This window comes from Lactuca saligna, chromosome 2, assembly GCF_052625555.1.
Source record: "Lactuca saligna cultivar CGN05327 chromosome 2, ASM5262555v1, whole genome shotgun sequence".
Classification (NCBI taxonomy): Eukaryota; Viridiplantae; Streptophyta; class Magnoliopsida; order Asterales; family Asteraceae; genus Lactuca; species Lactuca saligna.
In genome coordinates, this window is record NC_136418.1 from 99,844,959 (window position 1) to 99,868,570 (window position 23,612).

The window sequence follows — 23,612 nt, forward strand, 5'->3', positions numbered from 1 at the left end:
CCGAATCACAGGTGTTTTCATAATGATACACTTGTAAAAAAAGGTCAACGATTTGATTGGACTACTTGTAGCTACTAAGTATCACGCTACTGTGTTGTTAGAATAATAACTCTTTTATTGAAACAACTTAATTTGGCCAAATCAACATTCATAGTACTCCTGATTTTTTCCAATGTAAGTAAAGTATCATGTCTCGGAATTACAAAAACACTAGTTTTACCAACATATTACCAACAAAAACATAGAGATAAAAACATAAAAGGTAAAACTAAAATCTCTAAAAGCAACATTGTTGAGGAAAGCTAAACTTGATAAAGTCATGAACTACTATTCTCTCGTGTCAAAATTGGAGTCCTAATCAAGAAAGGATCCTTCCTTCACTTGTCTTCTGTTTCTTGCTCAATCTTTTCAGTTTCTTTAAAAACTTCTGGATCTTTCTCAAAGTTTTCTGCATTGTACACTAAATCCTTTTCTTGATTGTTATCCGATTCTCTCTTGTTTTCATCACTAATATGAAGAATCATCGGTTGATTATCAGAACTCTTTCCATCTTTCATTGATTCATTTTCAATTAGTGGTTCGTTTTCTTGAACAGATATTGAGTTTTGTTGAAGTGATCCATGAAGAAACACCGACTGATTATCTTCATGAACAATATCAAATGATTTTTTATTACCAAATGCAAACTCCTCCTTTGGCTTCATTATAGCATCATCATTTTCACCTCCCATTTCAACTTCTAATGGAATTTCACGATTTAAGTCCTTATCTTTAGTACCTTCTTCAGCTTCACTGCTGCTCTTTTCATTGTCATAATACCCTGAATTCAGTTCGTTTTCAGCAGTTTGATGAGAATTTTCACCATCGTTTTCAGGGTTGTCATCCAGCATCATATTTGTGAAATACTGTTGCTGCAATGGCACTACTGTATTGTTTATGAGTGACTCTCTTCTGAAATTCTCTCTATAATGCTCCATTTCAGTTCTGTAGCGTTCCTTATCTTCAACTGCTTTTTCCTGGTAAACCTGAAGCAAAAAAATAAATAAATAAATAAAAACAATATCAACAATCCAACAAAACATGACTGGACAAAAATTGCAACTTTTGTTACACCAAAAAAGAGGAGAAACAATGTGGGACTGGGATTGTGTCAATGAGATAAAAATTGACACTTCAGTCCCACCCAAAAAGGTAAACATGACATGATAGACATGACAGTATAGGTTTTAACTGTTATTGGATCAAAAATTGCAACTTTTGTTTCATCCAAAAAAGTAGACATGACATAACGTGACAACATATGAATTATTGTATTTGGACTGTCATCATATAAAAAATTACAACTTTTGTCTCATCCAAAAAAGTAGACATGACATGAAATGACAGAAACAAGTTTCACTTTGTTTGGTGCACATTTGGACTGATACCAAGTGAGATAAAATTTAACAACTTCTATCCCACCCAAAAAAGTCAACATGACATGACTGTATAGGTTTTACTACATTTGAACCATAAAATTGGAACTTTTATCCTATCCAAAAAAATAGAGATGACATGACATGGCAGAAACAAATTTATTGAGTTTGGTGCACATTTTGACTAGTGGGACAAAAATTAACAACTTTTGTGCCACCCTAAAAAGGTGGAAAATTTGGACTTGTTTTCGATCTGTCTTATGTGCAAAAGATGTGAATGACCTCATAAACGTTATAGACAATAACCCTAGACAGTCTATCCAATTTTGTCCTGTGTAACACATGCAAACAAAAATAAGAATCTTTCTTTTAATTTTGCATGCTCACCGCCTTTTCAGAATCTGTTAAATTGTTCCAAAGTTCGCCGATCATCCTACTAATCCCTCTATCCTTTCCTGTATGAAGTAATTTAAGTCTGGCATGTTGTTCGGCAAAAAAGAAGTTGTATCCACTTCTATTAGGTTTCGGATGCGCAGGATCCCTCTTCTTCATTTCAGATTTCTTCCTACGTCTACGTCTACACCTAGCCATGGTTGCATCTTGAGTTACTCCACATAATGGGGTACACGTAGTCGTCTGATAAAGAACCCCGTGTAGCTGCTCTCCACCTATTCCGACACTACAAAGATACCCACTTTCAAATTTTCCATCGATTATTCCGGTCACCGGAAAACCTAATTCCGGCGAACCTTCATCTGTCTCCATCCTCAGTCTCTTCCCTGATGCGAGGTCTTGATTTTCAGGTAATGGGAGCATTACTTTATTCATTTCGGACATTGAAGTGAGAGTTGACTTTGTACTTTGCCAAGTATCTGAATTAGAAAAACGGAATAATATCATAAAAGGTCTCAAGTTTTCACGAAATTTCTCTTTTACCTTTTTGTTTGTTTTTGGTTTTAACAAACTAGAGGTTTGCAACATTTTTTTTTTAATTTTATCCTTTTGCATATTTTTGGTTTATTAAAGCCTTTAAATTTGGTAGAAATATTCAGTTTAACCAGGTAAACCTGCAAAAAGGGTAACATTGAAAAAAAGAAATTGTATACTCCGGTTTTAGTGAACCAAAATAAAAAAAAATGGTAAAACCGAACATTTCATGAAAACTTACAGACTTTTAAGGCATTATCCCATTAAAAAAGGAGTTGTTAAATGTTATGTACACTAATCATGTTTTCGAGTGAAAGTGTCGAAAGGTGTAGAAATTAGAATAACATGTAATTGGTCGAGTGAAGAGTTATTGGCATACCAGTAGGAACAGGAGTCCATGCTTTTGCTTTAAAGTAGTAAACTTGTTCAAAATGGTGAAGGAGTGACATGTAATACTTGCGCAAGATAAAAGAAGCGTTTGTGGCTGAGGGTGGAAAGTTGAAAACATTAGTCACCTCTCTCCACTTTTTGTCTTCAAGAACCTATATTATTAATTTCAATTTCATCATGACATGGAAACAGGTAACAAAAATGATAAGAAAATGAGAAGTAATGGGAAGAAAGATAAAGGGCACGTACCCTTTTAATGCCACCACGAGAAGTGACTTCCATAAATAGGCGATGCAAGTCAAGATCCTTTCCACCAACAATCGGAATCCTACAACATGCAAAGTATTAGAATAACATCAATCTCTTATGCAAACAAGTTCCTCAACAACCCTTAAAGTGGCCCACAACACCAGTAAATCAAGTACACAACAACCCTGAGCTCGCCAATCACACTGTAAATCAAGTACACAACAACTTCCCATATATAAGAGGGGAAATGCTATAAAAACCCTTAAGTTTGCAAGTTTCAGTCGGTTTTACCCAAAGTCGTATTTTAGGTCCATTACTGTCTCAAATTTGCAACTTTTTATTTTCAATTTTACTCTTTTTGCAACTTTTTCCGGTAAAACTGATAACTTCTGTCAAACTTAAAGGCTTTAATGAACCAGAAAACCAAACTTAAATGATTTTATAAACCACAAAAAAAGGTAAAACTGAACATTTCTACCAAACTTCAAAGCTTTAATAAAAATCACAGTAAGAAAAACTCAAATTGGGGGGATTAGTGACACAACCAAACCTTTATGAAAAATCTCTCCTTCTAAGGTTTTATAGCTTACATGTGGGACAATGATTGTTAGTATTGGGCTCATATACCCATATTATTGGAATTGGGCTTAAGGAGTAAAAAAATTAAAGAAAAAAAAAAAACAGAAGCTTACTTGAATTTTGTTCCCATAGCAGCATGGAATTTCCCAAGAGTATCCATGAAGAGTTTGTAACTAGCCATAACATCTTCATATTGGCCAACTGGAGGTGGATAAAGATAATACTGCATGCTCTTCTCTTTGATTGGAACTGAGAATTTGTTTTCTGTAGAAGAAAATGTTGTCATCGCAACTTCACATTCAACCTTCTCCTACCTTTTACACTAATCAAACAATACGTCCATATTCTCCCATTCATTAATTATATGAATCTTCATTGTCTACAACGTGTTTGAAACAAAAATGAAGGAAAACTCCATCCCCATTAATGAGCTTCTAAAGAACAAGGAATCACCTTCGTAAGGAGCAACCACCATTTTTGTAGCATTTGTACAATATATAGCTTTCATAGCCATTGATTCTTTTTGAGTGTAATAGGACAACTACAATATCTATTATTCTGACATTCTAAAGATAATAAATCTATTTGGGTAAAAGAGATCATATAATAACAATATAATATACAAGAATATACACATATATCAACGAGTCCTAAATCTTTAATCTTTAAGTATTTAAAATACTTTTTATGAAATATATATTGCATTTACTATTTTTTTTTTATCAAATCGCGAAAATTATTGTACGTTTCCAAATTTAAAAAAGAAATAGGAAATGCATTGGAGATGATTAAGAACAAGGTTTAAACACGATTTGATTGATAAAAAATGATGAAATCGAAGATTATGAAAAAAGGTATACAACATGATTGGATTTCTATAAAGGAAAAACACATAAAACAAAAAAGAAAACGAAAACCAAAACCAAAAGGGAAAAAGACGATTGAAGAGAGATCTGTCGTCTACGGGGATAACTAAAGTGAAGTATCAATCATTGATTAAGCAAGAAACAAAAAGAACCCTACTTTTATTATGAAAGATTACACATTTGATGATGAACAATAATGGGGTTACGTTTTTTTTTTTGTGGGTCATCCTAAGAAAGATTGAAAATCATATCTTTGATTAAATTAATGAAAAGAATACAGACATACAGTTAAAATCCAAGATGAATAATGCGAAAATAACTTACCAAAAGACAGTGACATGGCAGAATTTGCAGAAATGGGATATGAAATAAGCTTTTTAATGGAAGGAGGGTTTGGTGAAATTTATATCGTAAAACTAATTTAACCTTATGATTATGATGTAGAAATGTTTGTGGGATTTTCTATTTTGTTTCGATATAAACTTTGTAGATGATTGTTGAGGATGATGAGGTTGAATGATTATTACGGTTATGAAAATACCCTTTTGCCCTTTAAATCATTGGTTTCAAATTCACAAACTGGAAGTAATGAAGAGAAGATTTCGGTATTTTGGTAAATTTATAGACTAAATTCTCTCCTTTTATCTGTGGGTTATTTTTCTTGTTTTTAACACCATTAAATGATCAAATATAATGCGAAAGTGCGCCTAAAATTTACCATGTATGTAATTCATAAGCCTCTCATATTAATTTCTCAAATATTTTATCGGTGATCTTGATAGATAATAATAATAATCAATATGAAAAGAGAAAATAATCACTGCAACAAAAAAAACGTCGTTTACGTTTTATTTTCTATGATCTTTCGGATTATTTTTAAATAACTGATTATAATTCCGTATCACAAACCTAGTCTCGGCCCATTGGGTTATGAGTTAGCAAATAACCATCGTACTTATGGATTTATGGGTATACTCGTGGGTATCATGTATCCCAATTTTTGTTCTTATTAGGTTAATTACTATTTTTCCATTGAAAGCTCCATTACCTAAAAGAGTGGTTCATGAGCCTGCTCTATGAGGGAATACCCTTTTTTTTTTTTTTTTTTTTTTTTAAAAAAAAAAAATCATTACATAAAACCCAACCAATATATGATCGAAAAAATGATTTGAGTTTCTAATAAGATGCTAAGTTAAATGTCTAACTATGTTATACACACAATTATTACCATACAAAGTTTATGATATCCAAATTTCATTTATTAAAACAGAAACATAAATTCAAAAATGAAGAAATATGGACATTTGATTAAATTTCATTCATAGCTTTTTCACATTTAGATCTTTTTGTTGATATCGCCCTTGATCAAAGTTTTGGTCAAACACAGTTTTTGTCCATCAATCTTTACTATGTCTAATTGTAACTTGCGATCTTATCTTCTACATGTTGAAAACAGTAATTTCCTCTATACACCATCAACCACCATCAAACCACATCCCCTATGTCTCTCTCCTTTCTCTCTTGAGTATCTGACAACCGCTTGTTACCACCATCCTCTGTACGCCGCTGATGCAACCTACAAGAAGGTAGTGACCATCCATTCCCCTATTAACCCTCATTTGCTCACCTAAATCTTTTTTCCCGATCCATCTCCTTCATCAACTTTTCATTGCCTAATTGAACAATCAATATCGCTACTGATCTTACAAGTAACATCTTTGGAAAACCTTATGTGACATCTCCTATTTTTTAGAACCAAAAAAACTTTTCTTTATGCTTTAAAAATCACAATATCTTTGTTTGTAGAAAATTTCGGTACAATAAAACATTGTGCGGAAACTATCTCGTTTTTTTAACATGTCTTGAGTAAAGATATTATTTCAAAATAAAAAATCTTAAGGATGTCATAATTAATTGATATGAGCATATTTAGTTATAAAATGCATGCATTATCTTAATACTTTATGTTGATTTTATCTCATTTAATGAACAAAAGGCGCTTAATTAGCTTAAATATTTCATTTTCAACAATAAAGACATGCTCGGAAGGAAAAGGAAGCGGAATTGGTGATTGGAAGCTTGGATCTTGAATTTTGATGAAAGAAGGATGTTGTTGGATAGCTTGACCCTTCTTCGGTGTTTTGACCATATCTCATGAACCGTAACTCCGATTAACGAGATTCAAAATGTTCTGAAAACTAGACAAATTTCGGACGACTTTCATGTTTTGAGAAAATGTTAATTCTAAGTGAACTCAACGAGTTGGGCCTCAACTCGATGAGTTGGTAAGAATGTTCCAGATTCGAAGATGCCTAGTCGTACACGCCGTATACGCGGATTGTAGAAAAAACTCGTCGAGTTATTCTTAAAAACTCGACGAGTTGGGTTGATTTTTGGTAACTATAAATAAATAACATCTATGCCAAAAACCCTAACACTTTCTATAGGCTAGCTGCGATTATTGAAGATCAGAAGGTTTCTTGGAGCTTCAGTTTTCGAGATTGCAACCTAAGAGACAATTTAGAAGAGATCATAGGCAAATAATTATTCTTCTTTTCTTAATCTTTGTTTTGAACCATGTTTGAATCCTTAGATTTTGAGTTTAGGGTATTAATTGTTGTAGATATGAGCTAAAAGCTTTATACTTCCGTTTGGATGAGATAATCTTATGAACATGGTTTGATTGATTGGTTGGATTAATATTGATTTGGATATTCATCTTGTTAAGCTTGTTAAAGATCCTTATGTATTGATGATAAATATTTTCTGTTAATAAGTAAGTTATTGAGTTGCATGAACATCTTCTTGATTGCTTGAATCATATAGTTTTGTGAACACAAGATTGTATGCCTAGGAATAATGAACATGAAACTAGGTTTAACTAGAAAATATGTAAATCAATGTGTGAACATGTGTGATGAACAACCACATATGAGTTGATTGAATTGAACAAATTTGATTAGCTATTATTACGAGTCTTACTTGATACGAACTAAACACTAGGAAACTTGTTAGTTTAACCAATTGACCATTGTTTGAATTAACTTGTCTACTAAAGGATTGGTAATAGTGAACATGAACCCAATCACATTAGGAATCGGTAACCATTGACATATTGATCCATTGCACTTGCCAGGAAATCAACCATAGAAATAAGTTAATCGAATCTGAAAAGAAGTCTCTTTTATCATTGAATCTAGTTGTCCTTTCTTGTTCTTCTTAGTTGTTAATTGTCTATGTTTGGGTATTAATTGATTATTTAAGTTTCTAGTCTTGCAAAACTAGATAAACCCCTACTTGTATTACTTGTTTTATTTAGATAATATTAGCATTTGTTTTAATTGTTTACTGTTCTCTGTGTTGGATACCCTACTTGCTTGAACTATATTGCTAATTGATAGGTACACTGCCTTTCGTGTGTTAATTTTGTGTTTAAAGTAGTAGGATTAAAACTAGTTCGTTTTACACACATCATTAATACATAAAATATGTTACAGCGAAAAGACTTAATGGTCCCAAACATTATTGAAGGTTATCTCTTTATCACTCGACATCTTAATCAAGTTCCAACTACTTTAACCCTATTACTTGTGATACATATAATTTAAGTGTGTTAGATTAGGAAACCTGGTGAGACACATATAAATTTAAATCCCATAATATTATTATGATAATAATTTATAATTATCAAACCTGCAAAACCAACTGTTACCAAACAATATAGACATATGACATATCTCATAACTTAGATATCTATAAAACATTACACCTATACATACCCATCCCAACCGATTCTCATAGATCCTAGTCCAAGATTATCAGGAAGAATCATTTCACTTGATGAATTGTTTAGAGCAATGGTTTGACTACACAGCTAGGGCTTCCTTGGCTGGTGTAAGTCATTAAGGCAATTCAAGCCATCATAGTATTTGATAAATATGATATCCCATTTCATCTACGTTTGTGTGTTATAAGTCCACACTAGCAATGTAATTAATAAGACCGTCTAGAATAATCAAGTGTTGTCATATTACTCTGGTAGATGACCAGACATATCGTTTCAACTGCCTGATCGGACCCACCACATTTGGTTATCCAAAGGAATATAATAGCGTACATCGGTATGTAATCCTTACATCGACACCTAGTAGTGTCACAGGACATAATTCTATTCTTCGTTCCTATCACACATACGCACTCTTAATATGATGTTACCCAATATTCAAACTTAATTGAACTAAACATACTTTATAAGTCCTATCTCATTGTTAGACAAAACTATAATACTTATGATCAACTTACAAAATCGTTTTCCTTTTTATACCATATTATTGCAATACAGTATATGAATATATTTTCATCCAACTTAACTGGAACTAAGCATCCTTTATATGTCTTAGCTTAAAACTAGGCTAGACTATAATATTAAATAGTAAACTTTCAATAAGGGAACGACTATAATTTTAAATAGTAGACTTTCAATAAGTGTTCCCTGTTAATGTAATATTATGATAACATAGGGTATAACTAAGTACTTATCCAACTTACTTTTTACTAATCATCATTTATAAGCAATATGCTGTGGGCATGACCCATATACAATTTGGGCAGGGCCCATATGCAATATGGCTTTAGGGAGCTCACTAAACTTTGTGTTCACTAAGCTTTTGGGAAGAGCACGATGTGATCACTCAACATCCACCAATGTTTCGTATTCTATGAATTTCTATTTGTACTCTGATAACTTTGATACATTTTGCATACACTTGATTGGGTTATTTGTAACGAATGAATGACTATTTTGGTTTTATTATTTTTGGGACGTTACATACACATAGCAAAACCGAGTACAATCGTCAATAAATTTGATCGTATATTTTTTATTTCCCAAGGAAGGAGTATAGTGGAAATCATATAGGTCATTGTGTACAAGTTCCAAAATAGTCGAATTGCTAGTAAAACTAGGAAATGGTTCGTTTCTAAGAATACATGTTTTATATTTTTTCAGATTCATGTCAAAGGTTGGAATAAAACCATATTTTGACATTTCATACATTCTTCTAAAATTTAAATGACCCAATATTGCATGCTAAAGCATAGAGTCATCAGTTTTATAAGAAGATGACAAAAAACAAAATTTTGAACAATCGTTAACTTTTAAATAACATTCAAACAAAACATTCTATTATTCAAATATCCAAAACTAATAAAGATTCCACCTCGAGATAGGATATACCTATCTAGTTCATAAATTTGTCTAAAACCATCAGAATTCAAACAAATACCACTAACAAGATTCATTCGAATCTTATGAACAAACAAAACATCATAAAGTCTAACAATCTTTTCATAAATAAAATAAAGATAAACGACACCGAAACCACAAATAGGTTTAAAAGAGGCATCTACATATGTAGCATCAATCCATATCTTCAAGCGGTGTTAATATTTCAAACAATCGTTCATTCTTGCAGACATGGTTGCTTGCACCAGAGTCGATCCACCAATCAACATAATCATCTTGTATATAGAATGATTTCGGAATAAGTAAAACATAATAACATAATTTTGATTAGAATTATCAAAGTTAGTCAAATACTAGCCTCCTTTAACTTGGTACTTAGGCTCACTTCCACCTCCATTGGCACCACTGTTACCATCACTATTTTTCCATATATTCACACAACAATCACACTTGTAATGTCCTACATTGAAGCACCTTCAACAAACCAATTCTTTTTTCATTTTTGTTAGAGTTATTTAAAGCATACTCCTACTTACGTTTGTTGTCATGTCCTTTGTTATTCGGGTTCCTTGGTTTCTTTTTAACCATATGAACAAAGGGTTGTCCAAGTTCAACTTTCTCTTTGTTTTTGCCATTCTCTTGTACACGAAGGGATTCTTCAATGCAAAAATGACTGGTAACTTGAACATTTGGCAGTTCCTCATTTTAATATTTCAAGTTATTTTTGAAGACTTTCCATGATTGTGGAAGTTTGTCAATTACACTTGAAACAACAATGGATTCATCCATATTCATTTGTGCAGTTTGGATTGACCCAAAGTGCAAATGAGTTTATTATATTGTTCCATGACAGGCCTTGAATCAATCATTTTATAATTATTAAAGTTGATAACCAAGAACTTCTTGCAAGAAGTATCCTTAACAATGCGCTTTGATCGAAAGGTGCCCCATAATTCCTTTTCACTTTTAGCATTACTATGGATATCAAATAAAGAATTAGTCATATCGTTCAAAATATGACCTCTGTAGATGTAGTCATTGAGGTCCCACTTGCTTATCTTCCTGGTCTCTTCCAATGTCTCATTTCAACCACCTCTGGTCTGGGAGTACTCAACACATACGCATTTTTCAGTGTAGTCAACATGAAGTGCACCTTCTTCTTCCAGTGCATGAAATCATTGCCTCCAAACTTGTCCGGTTTGTTGAACTCCATAGGCATCTCACAGATTGAATCAGTCATCTCCACCAGACAGAAAATATTAGTTCAAATTTTAGGGTTTAGAGTGGATGTGGTGGAGATCCGGATTCCTCATGGATCACATATGTTTGCTATCTATCCTATGCTCGCGTTCCAAGAAATCTAGTATAGGATAATCTAAAGGGACACTTGTAAATCTAGGCACAGAAACACAAGCCAACTTACTAGAGAAATTCTAAGTTCGTTTTAAAAGAAAGAGAGATGAGAAGGGTGTGTCTTGGCTCAAAGAGAAGATTCGTATTTATACCTTACAATTAGGGTTTCCATCTTCTGAATTAGTTAAGTAAATCCCGAAATTAATGGCATTGATGAGATTTATCAATTTTACCATAATTACCCATTAGAATTCATAATTTCTCTATAACAGTAATCCAAATTTCCAAAGACCTTTTGGGGTGTTGCCCCAAACCCCATCATGGGTTTTGCCCCTTTGACTGGGCGCGGCTTGCCGACCCCTACGACCATACAAGGGGTCACGACCCCCTTGACCCCCAACATTTTTTTGTACCGGCTTATAATTTCATCTTATACGTGTTTGCATTCCGCACATACAAAGACATATAATATAAAGTACAAATCATAAACTCCGTAGCTTACATATTAGTTCCAATTACACAAAATGTCTGGTGAAACACCCCATCAATTCTTTGGTTTCACTTACATTTCCTCGCATGCGCCCTATGAAACCTGGCCTATCTTCAAAATCTTGTTCATGCTAAAGCCATCCTTTTGTTGTCCTTATGGCTTTGTGGAGATGTAACTCCTTGATTACCCACATTCCCATATAATCTTTGTAGCTAACACTTTCCATTACAAATCCGTCACAAACCTTTGTTTACACTCGGTTTGGATTTTAACTCCCCTTAATTGTTCTTACTACTCTCATTGGCTTTTACCTCTTAACCCCTTTTAGAGTTTGATTAGTAAAAGAACAAATCAACATATAGCTCAAATCTTGAAATTCAAGTAAATCCTCAAGAACTTTTGTCTTTTATGTAAATAAGGCAGCGAACTTGTTTGTCAGCACTTTAAACAACAACCAAATCACTCGGACTTGAACCTTGAACAACCCTCCAATTGTAGCAATGAACTTTAAAACACCCTCCAGAAAATGGATTTTATCAAAATTTGATGCTTTATCTATTGAGGATATTGATTTCTAGATTTTGATGTAATTAATACTTGATGACTTGGTAACAACATTTGGGGTTAGATTGTTTCTATTGGGTTTAAGTTGAAAGTATTTGTTTTATCTTATTTGGAGGATTAATTTGCTAACATGCTTTATGTGTTAACTTTGCTTTTATCAGTGATCTTCATGGTTAATAACTCAATGTCAAAACGCATAACTGAAATAACGATTCATCGATGATCGAACATAGACTAAAGTCCATTTGTCATTGATTTTACATAATCTTTTACTTAAACAAAATGAACAAATAAAGAAATTTGATGATTTTTATAAGTTGGATAACTAAACATAATAACATTCCTCTTGTTCTGTCTTCTGTAACACTAAAAACATCAAGACTTGATTCCATATACAAACTATTTTCCATATCGAGTTGTTCACAGAAAAGAAAGTTTGAGTTTGACTTCTTAATGTCAAAAAAGATGCTAACAATAATATGCAATAAAGAAACATCTACTCCTATTTTTATATCCAAACTAGTGCTTTTCCAGAGGTTTATTAAACACATACTACTGCAACTAATTCTAATATTCACAAGATAATAATATTATATCGCAAAAAAAAAAAAAACTACCAAGTTTTTTCACATTTCCAAATTTTAAGGGGTGTTAATGTAATATTTCGTATCATACTATGAAAACATCTACACTCCAATATTTAAATTTCAAAACTACCAATTTTTTTTTTTTTTTTTAGATAATCAATCTTGATGATGAGCATTTCAAGAGCTTTTTGCAGGTCCTATTGATGCACTTCTACATCGCCTTTTCTTTGACAAACTCTGCAAAATTACAATTCAATCCTTAACATTAACATTGTAATTTGAAAAAAATTTACGCAAAATTATAGTATATTATACTTTGAAAATTTTACTCAATTATATCAGTGAAAATTTCTTTGTATTTGGATGACACTGCTATAATTAGGTAGATTTTTCAAATCACAATGTTGTAAGAGGAATAAATGAGAATAGGACGTTATACTATAAAAGTAAATGGAAGTAAGTTGATGTATTTTATGATTTATTACATTGAGAAAACAATAAAAAAAGGGTAAAATGGTCATTTATTTACTTGCACCCGTTCATTCACTCCGTTAAAAATAAGTCTTTATGCAAGTAAATGACAATTTTACCCATCTAAGTACGTAAGTTGCTATTTTTTACATTCATTATATGGAGAAAACAACACAAAAGTGTAAAATGGCCATTTATTCGCATCACGACCTTTATTTTGTCCCTTAAAAAACAGTATTTATGCAAGTAAATGACCATTTTACCCATCTAAGTACGTAAGTTGCTATGTTTTTTACATTTATTATATGGAGAAAACAATACAAAAGGGTAAAGTGGTCATTTACTCACATATTCTGTCCCATAAAAAAGTCTTTATACAAGTAAATGACCATTTTACCAATCCAAGTATGTAAGTTGCTATATTTTACATCTATTATATGAAGAAAACAATACAAAAGGGTAAAATGGTCATTTATTCGCATCCCGGCCTTCATTCTGTCCAACCAAAAACAATCGTTATGCAAGTAAATGACCATTTTACCCCTCTAAGTATTATATACACAAACTGCTTCTTTTTGGAGTAACTGAAACTGTGTGCATGCAAGTAAATGATCGGTTTCCATCTAACAAACAAAATTAATAAATGTGAAGTAAATGTGAGGAAATGACCATTTTACCCTTGTAGTCAAAAAATCAAAAAACAGTCAGCACCTTAGCGGAAGGAAGTGGAAGAGAAGCTTGACGTCCACTCCGAGGTTCAGTCAACATCCGTATCTCCTGAAGCTGTCTAGCAATATCCTCCAAAAGCTGCAACTGCAAACTTTCTTTTTCACGATTATCAATGGAGAAATTCAGCTTTTCTCTTCCTTCTTGCACAATTCTCAACCTTTCTCTCAACCACTCAACTTCAGTATCAAGTTTCGTTCTTTCATTATCCAAAGCCGACGTTGAATTCCTCCTTAAACTCTTCCATTTCGACCCCATCGGCGGCAGTCCCATCCCGCCGCTCAGCTCCGCCTCCTTCACAACGCCTCCGCCACTCACCTCCGCCTCCTCCTCCTCCTTCCCATTTGTCTCATAAAAAACATCGGTCTCCTTCTTGTGTTCTTCCTCTACAATGGCTATGGTTTTCTCCGACAACTGTTTGTCTATCTTCAATTTTTGTTTTGATAAGTCGATTGACATGCTGAGATCACGTAAAATCCGATCAGGGTCGTTGTTACCGGAAGCAAGGGTATTATTGTAATTTTGGTTACTTTCCGGTGAAGTCTGTCTGTAAGCTTCGACTTCCTTTTCAAGGAAATGTTTCTCCATCTCTCTTCTCAGTACGATTTCTTTCAAAATGTTCATCTCTTCTTCATCGTAAGCTGATTTCTCTTCTATCATTCTTTGATACTGACGTGACTCCATTTCTATTGACGCCTTTTCTTCTTGTAATCGGAGAATCATAGCCATGGCTTCATCGGCGGCAGTGGCGGCGGCGCTTCTTTCCTTCTCGAGTTCAATATAAAGCGCTGCTCGAGCGTCTTGCTCTTCTATTAATTCTCGTGTCAATAAAAGTATCGTGTTTGCTTTATCTTCCTCGTTAATGGGAATCCGTTCTTGGGAATCGTTTTCCGCCATGGGAGTATGTGCTTCGTCTAAATCCAACCACAAAAATTCGAAAAAAAAAAAGATGAATCTTGAAAAGTGAAAAGAATTAGTTGTGAAATTTGAAATAACAAGTAATCGAATTACTTACAGTTACAGCTGTTAGCACCGGAAAGAATGGAGTTCTCTGCAACTCCGGCGACATGTTCTTTCTCATTGCTCTGCTGATCGACACACGTAATCCAATTTGGAGAAGATGAGACAGAAGAGCGTTTACCACTATCTAGACTACTCTTTTTTCTTCTTCGAAAACTACCTCTCACTCGATGATTTAAAGCCCCTTTTCCTTTCATATCGAACCCCCTTTCCTTTTCAATCTTAACTCCAGAATCATCGGTTTCATTTTTAACAGCTTTTCTAGCATCAGATATCGAACTACTAGACGCTTCACCTTCTAATTCCTTAACCCTCTCACCTCTTCCTAAATTCAAACCATCACTCGCATTGCAATTCTGGACACTAAAGAAAATCGAATCAAAAGGGAACTTTCTAGTTACAGAGAATTGAACAGCGGAGATTTTATCAGTTGGGTAATCAAGGAGTAAACTATTCAAATCGGAATTAGGGATCCCGAACGGACTTGGCAAGCTCAAACCGAAAAAACCCAGAAATTTACCAGCAAAGAAAGCAATGGTTGATCCACAAAGTAAGAAATAAGCTATTGAAAGATCAAGAAAAGCACCCACCAAACTATTAAACGTCCAGAATCGCGTACCCTGTCTACTCATCTTCTAGGGTTCTTTCTGATCAAATAGATTGGGGAAAACCGTTGCTTGATTGTAGTTTGTAGAACCCTCCCAGTTTAATTTTGAAAAACAAAATCAAGAAACCATTAATGCTAGTAAAGATGTAATCAAGACGATTGGTTTTCATTTGATTTGCGATTTGAAAGACATGTATATCCGTTTATCCGCCTTCTTGATGATGAAATGTAAATGCAAAATAGATGAATTCGACCTGATGATTTTGTTAGCGAGCGAGACACGCAGCATTGTTATCAACGAGGCACGTGCGATTCATTAATGGAATTTTATAATGACGCCTTCCCATTTGTGTCATCTTATTTATATTACTTTTTTCTTAACAAACAAGAATACTTTTTTAGTTCATAAGTCATAAACCATAAATCACTACTTCAATTGAATATGTTTGGAATATTCATTTTTTTAAAAAATGAAACCTTTTTCTTGAATAATTAAAGTTAGAAAATTTATAATAGTAAAAAGGTTTGTTGGGTTTTTGAAACAATCACCTTGAAATAAAATTAAATGATTGTGTCACACTATGCTTTTTATATTGCTATTGTTTGTTACTTTATGGATTAAACCCCACAACAAAAGTTAAATTAAACGTGGTGGTTATATTAAAATAATTTATTTAACATAATAATTGGGATATAATTATCATTTTGGCTTGATTGACGAAAAAGTAGGTTGACAAATTTCAAATTGAATATATATCTTACAATTCGTTATTATAACCAAATCGAACATCCAACGCATATAATCTCATATTTATTCATAGACATAAGAATGTGTACATTATACGTTATAATTCATATGAAATCCCCAATTAAAAATAAACATGCCTCGTGGTCAAACCCAAGATTATGTGAAACAAAATTACAAAAAGGTGAGTGACAAAGTGAAACAAATATCAAGATGTCATCTCACAAAACTCAAAACATAATAGAATATGCAACAACTAGTGAAGAAAATAGAATTGGAACTACTGTCAATCGTATAGAAATCAAATCTGATGAACCATTACCAATCGATGGAACAGTATTCGTTCCACTACCCGAACCGGAAGGGTTGTTTGGTGTTGATGGAGAGCTTCCTGGAGATGCGGCTGTTCATTTTAAAAACATTTGTGCAAGAATTAGTACGAAAGACAAAACAAATATCATAAAACTAACATGTATAGATTATTTGTGAATATTTTTTCTACATATTAGTTTTACGATTTTTTATAGAAGTTTAACGAATTCATTTTGGGAGAGAAAATAAAAAGCAAACTTAACTATAATCTCTAAAAAACTATCATACAAAACACAAACATATTAAATACCATCAAACTAAATATCCTAGCATGTATTAGTTTTATGTCGAAAAAGGGTCCTACCATTGCATTGGCTAGTTGGAGGCGTTTGGACATCGCATGCATTAGGTAGCTCGAGAGCTTGAGTTTGGTTAATATTAAGGCCTAAGGACGAGCCCCCACCGCTTAGGACCTCACACAAACATTGTGGTTGCGACTTGACCACACTAGCTAGTTGGGTGCAACACCCTGTTGACGGGGTTGACGAGTTGCCACTAATGTAGTTAAGACATGGTGACATACTAATGATCACGTTTGTGCACCCTGAAGACGACGTTTGAGCCATTCCACAACCACATAACACACCTATTGTGATAGCTAGGATTATGGACTTCAACAAGAGAGTGTCATGTGTTTGATTTTGTGCCATTTGGAGAGATTGTTTGATAGAAAAGAGTGATTGAAATTGTTGGTAATTTGTTTGAGTAGAGTGAAGTTGTTTTGGTTTTATTTATAGGGGGATTGGAGAAAGTCAACTCTTCGGGTAAGAGGGGTTGCATTTAGGTTACCAACTACACTCCTAACCCATGACACAATCGACCTTCGTATCAATTGGTTATAGATGTTTTATATTTTTTTCCCGCTATTAAACATATTATATGATTTATTAACAGCATGTAGTTTATTGATATATCTTAATGCTAGTAAGTTGATTGTGATATCAAGTGACTACAACCAAAATCCCACTAAGCAAAAGAACATGACGAGATGGTTGTACATATGGAGTAGTCCTCGCAGGCCACTAAGGAAAACTTTCCAAGTGTAAATGTGAAAATAAAGAAATAAAATCCCCTGATATAATAAAAGAACAGCTTCTCAAGATATAAATTTACAAACTGAAATTCCTATTTTGCCCTTCCTTTGAATTTATACTGTTTAATATATATCGATATCAATAAATCAATAAATTTTTTTAAACAAATCTATTATATATTTAAATTTGTTTCGTTTACCCTTTTCATCCCAAAATCACGGCTCTAATCCTCTAATTTCGGCTTCTTTTTGGAAACTAAATAACATATAATCCTCCCACTTTGTAATTCAAAACCATCACCAAACATACATCGCTGCCACTTTTTCTCTCTGCCACTAATATCGTCACCCTTCCTGTCCATCGTCGTCTCATTGCGACTATTTTTTACACCTTCATCTCTCTCCAATATTATTATGATCCTCAATAATATTGATACAAGGAACCAGTAACATCGTCTCTCTCTAAAACCATATTATATTGTTTTAGTTCTTAGTTCATTACTCTATATGAAATTAACATGGGGCTATGGTTTTTTTGCTAATTGGAACCTTCGATTATGTGCAGATCTTGAATTTTTTTTTTCTTTGAATTAGGCTAAATAGTTACCGAATTTATGGTAAGTTGATAATTTTTCATTCTATTTCCTTCATGATCCCTTTACGTTTATGAGATTATATACGCCTCATCACAAAACATAGCCGGACGTTTTACATTTTCCCTTTCAAACATCTATATTTTTTCGGTTATATCAAGCTAAATCCATCATTCATTTGCCGGGAGTCAAATAAGTCAATGGAATTATTCTCTCTTGATTATTTGTTTTTTTATTTTTTAAATGACTCTAAAGACTCAATTGATGTGTGTTTATTAATAAACGTTGTACATCGTATAGGATATTTACAATTTTGTGTGTTGTGTGTGTGTTTTGTGCATGTTTGGGTGCTCTTTTTGTTTGTATTAATTCAAATGGCATCAGTGTATTATATAATAAAATAGCAATGCAGTTTCAGTTCTAAGCCAAATATATCATCACACTTTAATTTTTTCGTCATGTTCTATTTGTGTTTTTTCTTTACCTTTTGGTTATTTTTGATTAGATATGTGCTTGATATAATGCAAAATTTTAAAAATCAAACGTAAATTGATATTATGGTAGTAAAATTACAAGTTCATTGGTTATATCTATTCATTAGTTATTTCATATATTGTTTTTGTTAAATTTTGTAAACAGGGACCTCACAAACGCATACATATTTTTTTAAAAAAGTTGTTATATTAACCCGGATAGTTTCAAAATGTTACTCAATTTTAACACTCTACTTTAAAAGTTTTTTTTAGGGCAATGTACTTTAAATAAGATGATATTATAAAGATATAGTTTAAAGTAAATTATTACATTGTTACGAAATTATAAGCAACGAAAGTCATGTGTACCATATTAGATGGTGAAAACAAAGATTTATTTCTTTATATATATATATATATATATATATATATATATATATATATATATATATATATATATATATATATATATATATATATATATATATATATATATATATATATATATATATAGTAACATTTCACTTAAAAAAATGTACAGTCTATTGCATTGTAATTTTCAAAGGTGGAAGAAAACAAAGATTTAGTTTGTAATGATGAGTTAGGATTAAGATTTCTCTATAAATATATCCAAGGGGTAAGTAAGATGCATCCTGATATTTTTTGTGAGATTATTCATTTATTTACTTAAATTTCCTATTCACATCTTTGTTATACTCATAATATGTTTTGATTTAATATCAATGCTAAACCTTTTTTCATTCAATTTATGTGCATATTAAATTGGTTCATATTCCAACAGAGAAACCATGGTTTGCCCTTCCGATTTAAAGTATTGCTGTACGATTTTAGATAGATGGTTTTTAATATTCTTTCTTTGAATAATATTTTAGTTTAAAATAACAATTTTGAATCAATTTCTTTTAGTTAATATATAAAATAAAATTGATAAATTGACATTATAATCTTTGCTAACGTCATTTTCTATTAAAAAAAGCTCTTTGTAGTTAAATGGATGTGCTATAGTATTTGTAGTAAAACAAGGATAATAGATAGGTATGTTAGATGTTTTTATATAACAATGTACTTTCAAAGTACATTTCTATTTTTAGTTTTTAATTTCATTAATTTGACTCTTTTTTTTTTAGTTTTTATCAAGTTATGCTATATAAGAAAATATGTTGCTATTTCTTTAGTTTCTATTTATAAAATCTGTGTTATTTTAAACATAACTTATATCTTATTAATTTAATAAAATTTTATAAATCTTTTACCCGTGGTTTCCACGGGTTGTAACCTAGTCTTAATAATAATCACAAATAAATTCTGTAAAAAGGCTAGTAGATGATATTGGATAAATGTAACCCAAACCAAAGACTATCATTTGTTAACACAATCACGAGGTGATTGGGATTGTTTATTTGAAAGTTGAAACGTTTTTCTTATAAAAATGTTTATTTATGAAAACAAAGTATAAAAAAAATTATTGGTTGTTTTTTTAAACAGTTATATATTACAAAAAGTAACTTTAGCAAAAAGCTATAGAGAAAGAAAAACCAATTACACAATGTCTAATGTCTAATGTAACCAACAAATGGAGTTTTTATAACATTTACTATTTCTATTATAGTACTAAAAAAATAAAACTTATTTATGGAATCAACGATTTGATCTTTCCTAATCTTATTGTCTGCAAAAACATGATCGTTTTTGAACCGTCAAAGATACCGAATTGTAGTATAAAGTACTGCATTAATGATTTTTTTTTTCGCCGAATACTGAAATTCATCAATAGAATCAAACATAGCTTTAGCTTAAACAAAATATGTACAATAAAAATCAAGTCACTTGAACATTGCATTCAATGTTCTAACTACCACCTTGTAATAGGATATAGTCCATAAATACCTATATCCTTCCCAAATATACCAAACCAGCATGTTGCAAGGTCACTCGAAGTCACCTGCCCCATATGTCTTAAAGTTTGTCCACGTATATACTGAAATGGCACAAAGAATCGAAAGGAAAACAAAGACCAATGGGAAAGTACAAAGTGACGTCGAAACAGTAGCAAAATTGCATCGAAACCATAAGAATACAATATGTATGAGGATGTGTGGCTGCCGGATCCTGGCACAACCTTATGGCAACTATGTAACAACATACAAAGTACAACTGTTCGTACCTTCGAGCATCATGCCATAAATGCTATTAGATGGCATGATAGGGTCGATACGGGAAGAACTTGTTACCTCTTCCTCCTTCGCTATAAGTAGGTAATCTGGCTCGTCAAGGAGGTATGTACACAAAAGTCATACTGAAACATCTAGTATGTTCAAGAGTCATATTAAAGTGATATTGCTAAATAACATATGATACTAATGGGTCACACTAACAACGACTTTATACAATTTATTATTTATTATAAATTGATTTTAATAAATATTTAATTAAACTCTTATAATTAAATTGGAAATTATTTATTTCATGAAAATAATATTTTTTATTAGCAAGTAACATTATATTATTTCATATATTATGAATTAACAAGTCATGCACAACTTTTTGGACTAGTTGAAAACCTTTTGTCTTTTATTCGAAAGACAAACTTTATGTTTTATAAACCTTGAGTTTATAAAATTTAAACTAAATTTCATTTTCTTTATGCAATTTTCGAGATTTGCATAAAAAGAAGAAGTGTATGACTTGTTTAATCATGCTTTAAAGACATGTGAGGCATGTTTATGACAATAGGGACAAGTTTGCTTAAAGTGTTAAGGACTAATTGTTAATACCTTCACTTTTGCATATAAATATGAGGGCTTGCATTTGGCAAGAGTGCTCATTCCTTCCTTGAGGCATATAGTCGAAATTTCCTCCTCTCCCTCTCATTCTCTCTTAATTAGTTAAGAACACTTGAAGTTACTTGCATCTTCAAGCATTCTTTAAGTTTATATTGGTTATGAACTTAAAGCTTAAGAGTTTAAGAGTTTTGGACTAGCATCTACATCAATTTGAGTCATTGTTGGTGTCTCAAAGGTTCCCCATTCTTCATCAACTTCTAAGCCTCCCATAAGGACCCAAAGAACTACAAAGATTGTTATTTCTTCATCCTTACTATGGTTGGTGTTTTCAAACTTTCTATAACTTATAAGAAGATCCTTGGTGAGTATAAAATATTTATGTTATTTCAAAAATTAAAGTCTCCTGTTGCCATATTTTTAAAGTTTATGAAACTATTTTTGAACTAAAACATAACAATTGGTATCAGAGCCATCTTGCAAATTTGGTTAGATCTTTTTGATTTTTGGAAATATTAGATTTTTGAGAATATGGATAACTTGTGTTTGTATAAAAATAAGTTCATACATATTTTCTATGACAACATTTTGTTCTTTTTATGTGACAAAAGTTTCATGCATCTTTTGTCATTTAAAGTTGTCTTAGAAAAACAAAGGTTGTTTGATGTGTATATTGATGTATATGATGTGCATAAACTAGCCAAGGACCAATGTGTTGTTATGTTGTTGTGCTAGTTATTTTTTTATAAATTGGTTGTAATAGTTTATTTATTCATATGATATGTTATAATTAAACAGATTAGTTTTTCTTGGTTATTTTTGTAAAGTAATAGATTAATTTTTAGAATTAATTTAATTGTACAAAATGTAACAAGAAATCAAGTTGAAACCATTTTTTTGAAGACAAAAGTATAATTTTCAGGTCTAAAAGGTGTGCGGGATTTTCAGTGACAATTTTTGAAAAGTGTCACTAATGTTGTTCACAAAGAGCTATTGGCTTTTAGTGACAATTGTTGAATTTTAGCCTTCAAGAAGTTTTTCCAAACTTTTGCATGCAATGAGTGTTTACTCAAGTGGAGTTTCTTCAACAATATTACAAGAAGATTTTTGGTCCCTTTAAATGTCTCTTTAGAAATGAACTTGACATTTTTGTGTTGGCTCACAAAAATGTCATTAGTTGGTTATATTTATGCATATATCTTTTTATGCATATTTGTGTTGTTTATTTTAGACAATTATTATGTTATTGATAAATTAGTTTTTCACATTCTAAAATAATTTTAGACAAAACAAACATAACATGGAGTTTGAGTTTTCAAATTTGGATATAAGATGTAACAAATTATTATTTTAAAATAAAACCTGATTGTATAAAATCATTAATAACGGCAAATTTATTTTGAAATACTCCATTATAAGTTTTGAAATGGTGATTTTTGTAACTTATACAAACTCTACATATATCTATAAGTAATAAAAGGAAGTTTTATTAAAGATATAAAAGGTTCAAATGCATTCAAACTTAATACCGATTATTAAAATTGAATTGCGTCAAATTATATAAAACTATGTTTTTATATAGAGCCTTCAAAAGTGATTTTATTTTGAAAATTGATACCATGGTTTATTATATACATGTAATAACCATGATATCATATGTTTTTAAACTAGAATTATAATACATATAAATACCCTTTTTACAAACCTCACATCTATGCAATCCTTTTGAAAAACATTCGCATGTCTCTTGTATGCACTAGTGGGATAAAAGATACCTAACCGCTTAATGTTGTCTTTTGATGGTCGGGGTGTCTTCGCGATTTCTATAACCAAGTTATAGGCCGATTACACAAGTTTTTTGAATTGGACGATTTGATCGGAAATCTTTTGTGATAAAGGATACCTAAGTAAGAGAGTTCCGAGACATAGACGATATCAAACATGTCTCATTAAATTTGTTATTAGTGATCCCATAAATCTAGGAATTATATAGTAAGATATAATTAATAATTGATATCTACTGGGTTGAATTCAAATGGATCCTAGACTTTGATAGTTAATGTTTTTGGAAACCAAAAGGGTATTAATTATTAAAGATTAAATATT

General features: G+C 31.7%; 3 protein-coding genes across 4 annotated transcripts; all 3 read right to left on the reverse strand.

Moving 5' to 3' along the window:
• Positions 1–144: 144 nt before the first annotated feature.
• On the reverse strand, positions 145–3,877 carry LOC145028974 (high mobility group B protein 10-like). The gene is made up of 5 exons (XM_078977648.1): positions 3,674–3,877; positions 2,982–3,060; positions 2,722–2,884; positions 1,803–2,287; positions 145–1,025 (listed from the first exon to the last, which is right to left on the reverse strand). The coding sequence occupies exons 1-5, from the start codon at positions 3,844–3,846 to the stop codon at positions 378–380; spliced, it is 1,548 nt and encodes a 515-aa protein (XP_078833774.1). The 5' UTR covers positions 3,847–3,877; the 3' UTR covers positions 145–377.
• Positions 3,878–12,683: 8,806 nt separating this feature from the next.
• LOC145031250 (uncharacterized) lies at positions 12,684–15,801 on the reverse strand. Of its 2 annotated transcripts, none has more exons than XM_078979770.1 (3): positions 14,878–15,801; positions 13,814–14,776; positions 12,684–12,902 (listed from the first exon to the last, which is right to left on the reverse strand). In XM_078979770.1, exons 1-2 carry the CDS (start codon positions 15,512–15,514, stop codon positions 13,830–13,832), a joined length of 1,584 nt encoding a protein of 527 aa, XP_078835896.1. In that variant the 5' UTR covers positions 15,515–15,801; the 3' UTR covers positions 12,684–12,902; positions 13,814–13,829. The 2 variants fall into 2 exon arrangements, with proteins under 2 accessions (XP_078835896.1, XP_078835895.1); XM_078979769.1 differs by having other exon boundaries at positions 13,848–14,776; positions 14,878–15,799.
• Positions 15,802–16,285: 484 nt separating this feature from the next.
• Positions 16,286–17,297, reverse strand: LOC145028975 (non-specific lipid transfer protein GPI-anchored 15-like). Its single transcript, XM_078977649.1, has 2 exons — positions 16,911–17,297; positions 16,286–16,637 (listed from the first exon to the last, which is right to left on the reverse strand). Exons 1-2 carry the CDS (start codon positions 17,254–17,256, stop codon positions 16,465–16,467), a joined length of 519 nt encoding a protein of 172 aa, XP_078833775.1. The 5' UTR covers positions 17,257–17,297; the 3' UTR covers positions 16,286–16,464.
• Positions 17,298–23,612: the final 6,315 nt, after the last annotated feature.

Coding starts and splice junctions, on each gene's coding strand:
- LOC145028975 (XM_078977649.1), bottom strand. CDS start 17,256: ATGGCACAAAATCAAACACATGACACTCTCTTGTTGAAGTCCATAATC. Junction 16,638..16,910: donor TCCAACTAGCCAATGCAATG/GTAGGACCCTTT, acceptor TAAAATGAACAG/CCGCATCTCCAGGAAGCTCT.
- LOC145028974 (XM_078977648.1), bottom strand. CDS start 3,846: ATGACAACATTTTCTTCTACAGAAAACAAATTCTCAGTTCCAATCAAA. Junction 2,885..2,981: donor CTCGTGGTGGCATTAAAAGG/GTACGTGCCCTT, acceptor TTAATAATATAG/GTTCTTGAAGACAAAAAGTG. Junction 1,026..1,802: donor TAACAGATTCTGAAAAGGCG/GTGAGCATGCAA, acceptor TTTTTGCTTCAG/GTTTACCAGGAAAAAGCAGT.
- LOC145031250 (XM_078979769.1), bottom strand. CDS start 15,514: ATGAGTAGACAGGGTACGCGATTCTGGACGTTTAATAGTTTGGTGGGT. Junction 14,777..14,877: donor CGGTGCTAACAGCTGTAACT/GTAAGTAATTCG, acceptor GGTTGGATTTAG/ACGAAGCACATACTCCCATG. Junction 12,903..13,847: donor TTCCACTTCCTTCCGCTAAG/GTGCTGACTGTT, acceptor GTAATTTTGCAG/AGTTTGTCAAAGAAAAGGCG.